At 37.2% G+C, this 9464-nt stretch overlaps 1 protein-coding gene across 1 annotated transcript in view; it reads left to right on the forward strand.

Annotated features, from left to right (window-relative positions):
* MCM9 (minichromosome maintenance complex component 9) overlaps window positions 1-9464 on the forward strand; it is an 80998-nt gene that overhangs the window by 57798 nt on the left and 13736 nt on the right. Inside the window, exon 7 of the mRNA XM_012650544.1 lies at window positions 6894-7085. Coding sequence (XP_012505998.1) covers window positions 6894-7085 — 192 coding nt within the window. The remainder of the gene's footprint in view (window positions 1-6893; window positions 7086-9464) is intronic.

Here is a 9464-nt window from a genome sequence, read left to right on the forward strand (position 1 = left end):
GAAAGACATCTTAAATATAATCACCTTTTAATCATTAGAAATAATATTTCTTTTCCCCTTCTTGCCTCTCATAAGACAGAGACAAAGACACAGATAACATTGTTTTCCTTCCATCTTTGGAATTCGAGGAATTATTATAGCAAAAGTGGGAAGAAATACTTAGGTATCTTAGTTTTTAATCATCTTTGCCATAGAATTCAGAGAATGGCTGAAAGGCCTTCTGTACTAAGAGTAATAGGATTGGAAGGGATTTTTAGACCCTTTTGTCCTTTAGGTGGTTACCCATTCATTGCATAAATAAAATACCTTTTCATACTATCTCTGATAAGTAGACATTCCACCTTTACTTAAATGGTACTTTGATGAAAAGCTCACTACTTTGTAAGGCAGCTCATTTCTTTTTAAACACCTCAAGTTGCCAGTAGTTCCTTGTAAACTTGTACATGTTAGTCTCAGTTAATTCTTTTGAAACTGATCCAAATATATCTAATTCTTGTTCTATAGGATAATTCTGAGTATTTAAAAATGTCTATTCTCTACATCTTTTTTCAAGCTAAACATACTTCATGTTATAAACTATTCTTTAAATAATATTATTAATATTTCTATGTCTTTCATTATCTCATTACCCTTTTCTTTTTATTAGTATTTCTTTTAAAATTTGATGTCCCACCATAGACATTAATACTTTAGATGAAGAGTTGGCACCTTTTTCTGTAAAAGGGCAGATACAAATATTTTAGATTTGGTGGCCACAAAATGTCTATCACAACTACTTACTGCCGCCATGGTAGTCTGAAAGCAGCCACAGACAATATATATAAACAAATTAGCATGACTGTGTTCCAGTAAAATTGTATTTCCAAAAACAGGTGGCTGGGCCAGATTTTGTCTACAGATCATGGTTTGCTGACTTCAGATGCTAAGCTACAGATGCTGTCTAACCAGTGCAGAGCCTAGTGTGATTATATCCTCACTTGTGAATGCTATTTTTGCATTAACATTTTTATGATTATATTCAGATATTTTGTCTGATATTAGAGTAGCTACTCTAATCCTCTTTGGGTTACTGTTTGAATGAAATATCTTTTTTCCATCCTTTCACTTTCAACCTGTTTGTGCCTTTAAGTCTAAAGTGTGCCCCTTGTAGACAGCACATAGTTGGATCATGTTTTTTTTTCCCTCCATTCTACCAACCTCTGCCTTTTCATTGAAGTGTTTAATCTATTTACATTTAATAATAATTACTAATAAGGTAGGATTTATGTATGCCATTTTTCTTTTTGTTTTCTATATGTCTTATTTCCTCTTTGTTCCTGTATTCCTCCATTACTGCCTTCTTTTGTATTAAATATATATTTTCTAGCATATCATTTTTTAAGTTCTAGTTTCGACTATACTAACAAACATAGTGTATCGTTTAATACCCTTTTTATTTCATATACTGTATATGTTTTTAGTCATTTTCCTACTGGTTGCTTTAGGGGTTATAACCAACATCTTAATTTAAAGCAATCTAGTTCAGATTAATACCAGTTTAATTTTAATAGTGTATAAAAATTTGTTACAATTCTGTTCCCTTATCTTCCTTTGTGATTTGTATTTTATATATTAGAAGCTAAACAACATATTTTATATTTTTTATTTACATAATTTTCTTATAAATCAGATAAGAGTTACAAACCAAATTACATTTATACTGTCTTTCATATTTACCTGCATGGTTACCGTTATCGGTGCTTTTTATTTCTTCACTTCAATTTGAGTTACTATCTTAGTGTCCTTTCATTTCAGCCTGAAAGAAGACTCCCATAGTGTTTCTTGTAGGGTAGGTCTGTTAGCACTATCAGCACTGATTTGTTTGGAAGGGGGAGTGCTTTTTTTTTCCTTTTTCTTATTTTTTTTCTTTTTTTGAAACAGAGTCTCACTCTGTTGCCCAGGCTGGAGTGCAGTTGCCCAATCATAGCTCACTGAAACCTCAAAGTCCTGGACTCAAAGGATATTCCTGCCTCAGCCTCCCAAGTAGCTGAGACTACAGCTACATACCACCACCACCAGTTAGTTTTTTAAATTTTTTATAGAGACAGGGTCTCACTATTGCCTAGGCTGGTCTCAAACTCTTGGACTCAAACAGTCCTCTAAAGTGCTAGGATTACAAGTATGAGCCACTGTTCCTGGCCTGTTTTTTTGCCTGTTTTTGTTTGTTTGTTTTTTACTTTACATTAATGAAATTGTAGGGTGTGTATTATTTGGTCAATATTATGTTCTAATATTTCATTTTTTTCACTATACTAACAAGGACAGTACTTCATTTTTTATTGCTGTGCATTATTCTATAGTTTGAATACACTGAAATTTATTTTTCTGTTCTGTTGATGGACTTTTCAGTTGTTTCTAGACTTAATTATTATGAAGAATTTTATTTTGAGCATTCTTGTACCTATCTATCTCCTGGTGCACATGATCACATATCTCTGTATACAATAGATGTAGCAGTGAAATTTCTGAGGTAAAAAAGTGTGTATAATTACAACTTTTGTAGATATTGTCAAACTCTTTTCCAAAGTAGTTGTACCAGTCATCCCTCTCATTAGCAGTGTGTGAGACTTTACTTTGCTCCACGACATTGCCAGTACTTTCATTGTCAGATATTTAAATATTAGCCATACTTGTAGGTGTGTCATGGTATCACGGTGTAGTTTTAATTTGAACTTCCCTATTACTTATGAGGTTGAGCACCTCTTCATGTGTTTATTGACTGTTAGGATTTTTTCTTTTGTGAAATCCTGTTTAAATCTCTTCTCCATTTTTCTATTAGGTTGTCTTTCTTTACCGGTTCTGGCTAGGTTATCTAGCATTGAGTTACAAACCACTCCAAAACTTAGCAGCATATTTTGTTTACAAATCTGCAATTTAGGCAGGTCTCAACTGGGACAGGTTTTCTCTGTTCCATGTGCATTGGCTGTATCAGCTGTGGCGGCTCAACTGGAAGCTGGAGGATCCACTTTCAAAATAACTTACCACATAACTGGCACATTGGTGCTGGCTGTCGGTGGGGAGCTCACCCAGAGCTGTGGGTCCTTGGGCTTCACTTTCTGTCCAACAGGCCTCTCTGTGGGTTGCTTGGGCTTCTTCACAACATAGCAGCTGGGTTCCAAGATCTAGCATTCCAAGAAAACAAGGTAGAAAGTGCTTGGCACTTTAATGATCCAGCCTTGAAGATTACATAGCATCACTTTCACCATACCCTGTGGGTCAAGGCAGTCACAGAGTCCTGCCCTGATTCAAGAGGAAGGGACATGTTGAACATCTTTTCGTGTACTTACTTGTCGTTTGTATATTTTCTTGGTGAAAGGACTGTTTAACTCTCTTGCCCACTTTTTGGTTAGTTTTTTTTGTTTACTTCTTACTGAGTTTTATGATTTCTCTATATATTCTATGTACAAGTCCTTTATCAGAATCAGGATTTACAAATATTTTCTCCCAGTTTGTTGCTTGTCTTTAACATTTTCTTAACATTGTCTTTGAAAGAACATGCTTAATTTTGATGAGGATCAACTTACAGTTTTTCTTTGCATACTGTGTTTTTGATGTCATATGTAATAAATCTTTGCCCAACTCAAGTTCACAACATTGTTTCTTTAATAAAATTTGTTTTTTAGAAGAGTTTTAGAGTCACACTAAAATTGACCAGTACAGAGTTCCCATATTCCCCCTCTCCCCCCAAACACACATAAAACCTCCCCCACTATCAGTCCATTCCAAAGTGGTACATTTGTTATAATCAGTGAACTAACACCGACACATCATCGTCACCAGAAGTGTATAGTTTACATTAGGATTCACTCTTGATGTTGTACATTTGATGGTTTTTGACAAATGTATAATGACATATGAGGGCTGTCTAGAAAATATCCAGCCATGCAATATGAAAAATATATCAACAATGGCTTATTTTGAATTTCCTGCCAGGTAATGACATATATCTACTTCACTTGGGTAAGTTTCTGAAGATTTTTCATGTTCTTTTGTTTGGAATTTGTTCCTCTGTTTTCTCTCTTTTTTTTTTTCTTTGACTCTTTGTGTTGGTTTCAGTGCATTAGATAAAACAGCTACCTCTCCCAGTCTTGTCAGACTTGCCTCATATAGGAGGGTTTCACCAATCCTTCTGGCCAGAGATGTTAAGGTACCTCTCAAATCTTTGTGTTTTTGTAGACTATGCTCTCTGTCTGTTTTTGGTGGCACCCTGGAGCTTAGGATGTGCCATGTCTCGTTAGAACCCCAAGACTAGAAAGTTAAGAACCAAACTCTCTAGATGTGACTGTAAAAGTTGGCTGTGTATTTCAGTTCCTTATGTCTTCCTGGGAAAGCTTTACACGAGCATTTATCTCTCTTTCTGCACTAAGCTGGGTAGAGAATCTGTGTTCTCATATTCATGCTATGTCTTCTGATCCTGGGGAGATTGCTGCTGGACATGAGCCCATTGTATAGCCACCTCTTTGTTTTTTGTGATCTAGGGCCACTCAGGAATGCAAAGCCCTATTAAGTCCCAGAACTCCCAGAGCTAGTTCATTAAGGAGGCAGTCCCTTATGTGGGAGCTGTAGAAGTTGTGGCACTTGGTGCATGGCCAGACTTTTTCCAGGAAGAAGAAGTAGACCTAGATTGGTCACTGGAGTGAGCTGGAGGGAAGGCTCATGAAGTGCTGAGCTCTGGCTTTGGCTGCCAAAGACCATTGTTTATTTTCCCCATCTGATCTCCAGTGCAAGTTCATTAAAAGCCAGGCTGTCAAGTAGCCACTGGAAGTATGTGCTGTAAGCCCCTTCTGGAGAGAAAATGGGATCTGCATGTTCTCATGCCTTTTCTGTACTGCTCCAAGGGAATGTATCCCCTGGAAGTGTTTGCACGCCCATTTAAGACCATCTCTTTTTTCTGTGATCTAGAGAGAATCACAAATGCCTAGCTCTTTCTGCTCTCAGAGTTAAGAGGTTTAGGATGGACTCCTTTATTAGGTAGCTGTAAAAGTTGGGGCCCTTGATATGTGCCATAAACCCCTTCTGAGGAAAAATAGGGAGCTGTGTTTTTATAGCCCCTTCTCTGGACTGCTCCTGGTGGATGAAGACCCTGGAAGTACCTATGTAACCATATAAAACTGCCAGTGTTTTCTGTGATCTAGGTAGACTCACATATACTTTGTCTACTCTGCTTTCAGAGATAGGTTTAGGTCCCTCAAGTGGAAGCTGTAAAAGTTGGGGCACTCAGTATGTGGACATACTCCTTTTAGGAAGGATTAGTAGACCTATTGTTATTGCTGGGGTGAGCAATCCATAACAGCAGCATTAAGACTGAGATAGTTCTGTTGCTTAAATAAGCTGGCAGCCTGTTTGGTGGCCAGCCTTTTTAGCCATATAAGTTTTCCATAACTAACTCAGTGGATTTCTGTCTGAACCTGGCTTAGTGTTTCTCTCCACGGGTCGTTTGTAACCAGGGACTCACATACCTCAAAAACCATGTTGGGATATTGTTTGGAATAGTATTTAACTACAGAACAGTTTGGGGAGAATTGACATATTGAAAATATTGAGTTTTTTAGTTTATTTCATGAACATGGAACATCTCTCAACTTAATTAAGTTGTCTTGATTTCCTTTATCAGTGTTTTATAGTTTTTTGCATACAAATCTTGCGTGTATTTCATAAGACTTGTACCCAAATATTCCATATTTTGGGATACTATTATAAATTATATCATTTAAAATTGTAGTTTCTAATTATTCATTTCTAATATATAGGAACAAAATTGATTTTTGTATATTGATTTGCATCCTACAACCTTACTCCACTCACTTATTAGTTGTAGTAGCTTTTTAGTAGATTATTTTGAATTTTCTACATTATCATGTTATCTGCAAATTTAAACAGTTTTAAATTTTCCTTTTTCAATCTGTATATTGTTTATTTCTTTTCTTTGCCTTATTTCATGGGCTAAAACCTCTAGTATGATTTTTGAGTAAGAGTGATGAAAGAAAACCTTGCATAGAGTTGTTCATAGTATTTCCTTATTATTGGTTCATTGTAGGGTCTGTAGTTATGTCCCCTCTTTAATTCTTGGTGTTCATAACTTGTGTCTCTTCTTTTATTCTTGGTCAGTCTGGCAGAGGTTTATCAATTTTTATCAACAATAGTTATTATAAGTACTCATTATGTGTCATATACCTTTTAATGAGATTTAGTTATATTTTATTTGTATATCCAAGAATCTATATTTTCTATTGTTATCCCCTTTAAAAGGTTAATAAACTGAAGCCTATATGTATATTAGGAAACTTGACTATGATTGAATAGCCAGAATGAGAGTTCCAGCATTCAAATCAAATCTTGTTGACTCCAAAGCCTTTGCTTTTGACCAGTCTGCTTTATTGACTGGTGTAAGGGACAAATCAAAATTGGTATATGAAGAAAATCTCCTCCTTCATTGTAACTGGAAGCAAACTTTTCATTCCCATCATTGGACTGTAATAACTGCTGTTCTCTAGCATTGGGGCCTTCCCTGTAAACAGCATATAGTACAGAACCTCTTGTCATAAGGTCTCTGGAGATCTGTTTGCTCCTTCCAAAAGTTTAGAGCACTCAGTCAGGGAACCTACAAGGAGAGACAGAAAATTCAGAGATTTCTGGTTGCTACAAAATACTGAATAACGCATCTTAGATTTTCAGAACATAGGCGCTTTTAAGGCTTTCTCGTGACTGGATACATGAAGTGATGGTCCTGATGTCGTCTACTCCTGGTAGATAGCAAATAAAAGCCTTGATTCTATGCCCTTCTCTTTAAAATGGAGGCATCTCTTTCCCCTGATAAGTGTAAGATATGCTTTTGAAAATAAAGGCTGACATAGCTTTCTCGTTTCCTCAGGTCTGACGGTAACTGCTGTGAAAGACTCAGGAGAGTGGAATTTGGAGGCTGGAGCCCTAGTGCTTGCAGATGCAGGCCTTTGTTGTATTGATGAGTTTAACAGCCTCAAAGAGCATGATAGAACCAGTATCCACGAAGCAATGGAGCAGCAAACCATAAGTGTTGCTAAGGCTGGGTAAGAGCTTCTTTTCTTTAAAATCTATGGAGAGATTATTTAATATATGATTAGGGGAAAGTGTGAACCTTGTTGAACAGCGGCAAGGTATGTTTGGTCCTCTCAAGAATTATCAGTTAACACCCTTTAAGACACACATCACAGTTTTTCCTTATTAGACCATACAAGTGTGTGAGGAAATAAAAATGAGTTATTGGGAAAAAGAAAGGGAAAAGCGAAATATAAATGTAGGTTGACTTAACTAATGGAGGGGATTTAAAGAGCTTTCAGTGTAGGATTCAACCTATTCTCTCTTCCATTCAATAAATATTGTGTGTATATTCTGAACATATATGTTATGAATTTAGAACGGTTTAAAAAGAAAAAAAAACATAATTTCTGGCATCCTTATACATACTTACATCCTAATGGAAAGGGTTTTTTGTGAGGTTTTTTTTTTTTATAGGCAGAGTCTTGCTCTGTCCTCTCAGCCAGAGTACAGTGGCATCACTGTAACTCACTGCAACCTCAAACTCCTGGGCTCAAATGATCCTCTTGCCTCAGCCTCCAAAGTAACTGGGGCTATAGGCGCACACCATGATGCCCAGCTAATTTTTCTATTTTTAGTAGAGACAGAGTCTTGCTCTTGCTTAGGCTGGTCTCGAACTCCTGAGCTCAAGCAATCTTCCTGCATCAGCCTCCCAGAGTGCTAGGATTACAGGCATGAGCCACTGCACCCAGCCCCGATGGAAAGTTGATCATAGCACATAGAAATGTAAATAATAGTATGTATTAGCATAAGATGAAGTGCCTGTCATGACTCAAGGAGATTCAGGATTGCGGTATGTGAGTCCCTGGTTACACATGACCCATGGAGAGGAACACTAAGCTAGATTCAGACAGAAATCCACTGAGTTATTTATGGGAAACTTCATGGCTGCAAAGACTGGCAACCAAACAGGTTGCCAGGTCATTCAAGCAACAACAGGGCCAGAACTATCTCAGTCTTAATGCTGCTAGTATGGATGTGAAGCCAATTGATCAAGCAGATAGAGCTGCCAACTGCATCTTCAAATAGTAATGGGTACTCGGGAGCCCAGCAGATAATGGTATATATAGATTCTCTGAGATCTATTTATATACACTAGCAAAACAGTAATGGGGAGGGAGGTGGGGAGGGAGGGAAAACAGGATATAGCACATAGGAAAAGGACACAAGAAAGAAGTAGGCAGAACCATTATCAGATCTATTCATTTGTTCATTTACTCAACATATAATATATTCATTAAAAACCTGTTTGCTAGGTACTATGCTAGACACTGAGTAATACAAAGATGAATAAAATATTGTCTTTGAAGTGTTCACTATTTTTTGTGGGGAAAGATAGACAAATATAGCAGCAAAGTGATAAGTCCATAATAAATGTTACGAGGTCAGGCATGATGGCTCACACCTGTAATCTAGCACTTTGGGCTTGAGACTGGGAGTTCAAGACCAGCCTGAGCAAGAGCGAGACCCCGTCTCTACTAAAAATAGAAAAATTAGCCAGGCGTGGTAGTGTGCACCTGTAGTCCCAGCTACTTGGGAGGCTGAGACAGGAGGATCAGTTGAACCCAGGAGTTTGAGGTTGCAGTGAGCTATGATCATGCCACTGCACTCTAGCCCAGGTGACAGAGCGAGGCCCTATTTCCAAAAAAAAAAAAAAATGTCAGTAGTAGAATTTACCTGTTTTTAAACTGCGTATATCAGTACCTGTGACGGCTGAATGGCAGCACAGTGCTACACAGTGTATAGTCATTTGAAAGAACTTTATGTGATGATGATCTTTAAGATTGTAGGATGCTAAACCAAATAAAGATTTGGGAAAGATAATGTTTCATTATTTTCAAGGTCCTTTTCAAATGTAACTAGGATAGCATCTCATCAGGGGCAGGGTATCACTAGATTTTTAAATAATAGAGGAAATCCTCACTGTTTGCTGAGGACACATTTAGGACAATGAGATATGTGGTGCTACTAAATTATGCTCATATGCCTAGATAGGAACTACAATCTGAAAATTAAAAAATGGCAAGATAGCAGTTTATTGATTTACTCAATAAACATGTCTTGAGCACTAAGCAATGTCATGTTTTCTGCTAGCTACTGGCACCACAAAGATGAAAAGACAAGGCCTTTTTTCTCAAGATGTTCACAGCCTTGTGACAAGACAGACAAGTAAACATTTATTATATACTGTGATTCTAACAGCCCTAGAAGAGCCAGTGTACAAATCCCCACTTGACTGATCATTAGTTTTCTGGCCCATACAGGCCTACTGAATCAGAATCTCTCAAGTGGGACCTGGGAATCTGTATTGTGAAAACCTACCTTGGGTCCCATTGATCAGCCCGGCCTAG

This window comes from Propithecus coquereli, unplaced genomic scaffold, assembly GCF_000956105.1.
Source record: "Propithecus coquereli isolate 6110/MARCELLA unplaced genomic scaffold, Pcoq_1.0 Scaffold331, whole genome shotgun sequence".
NCBI classification, from domain to species: domain Eukaryota; kingdom Metazoa; phylum Chordata; class Mammalia; order Primates; family Indriidae; genus Propithecus; species Propithecus coquereli.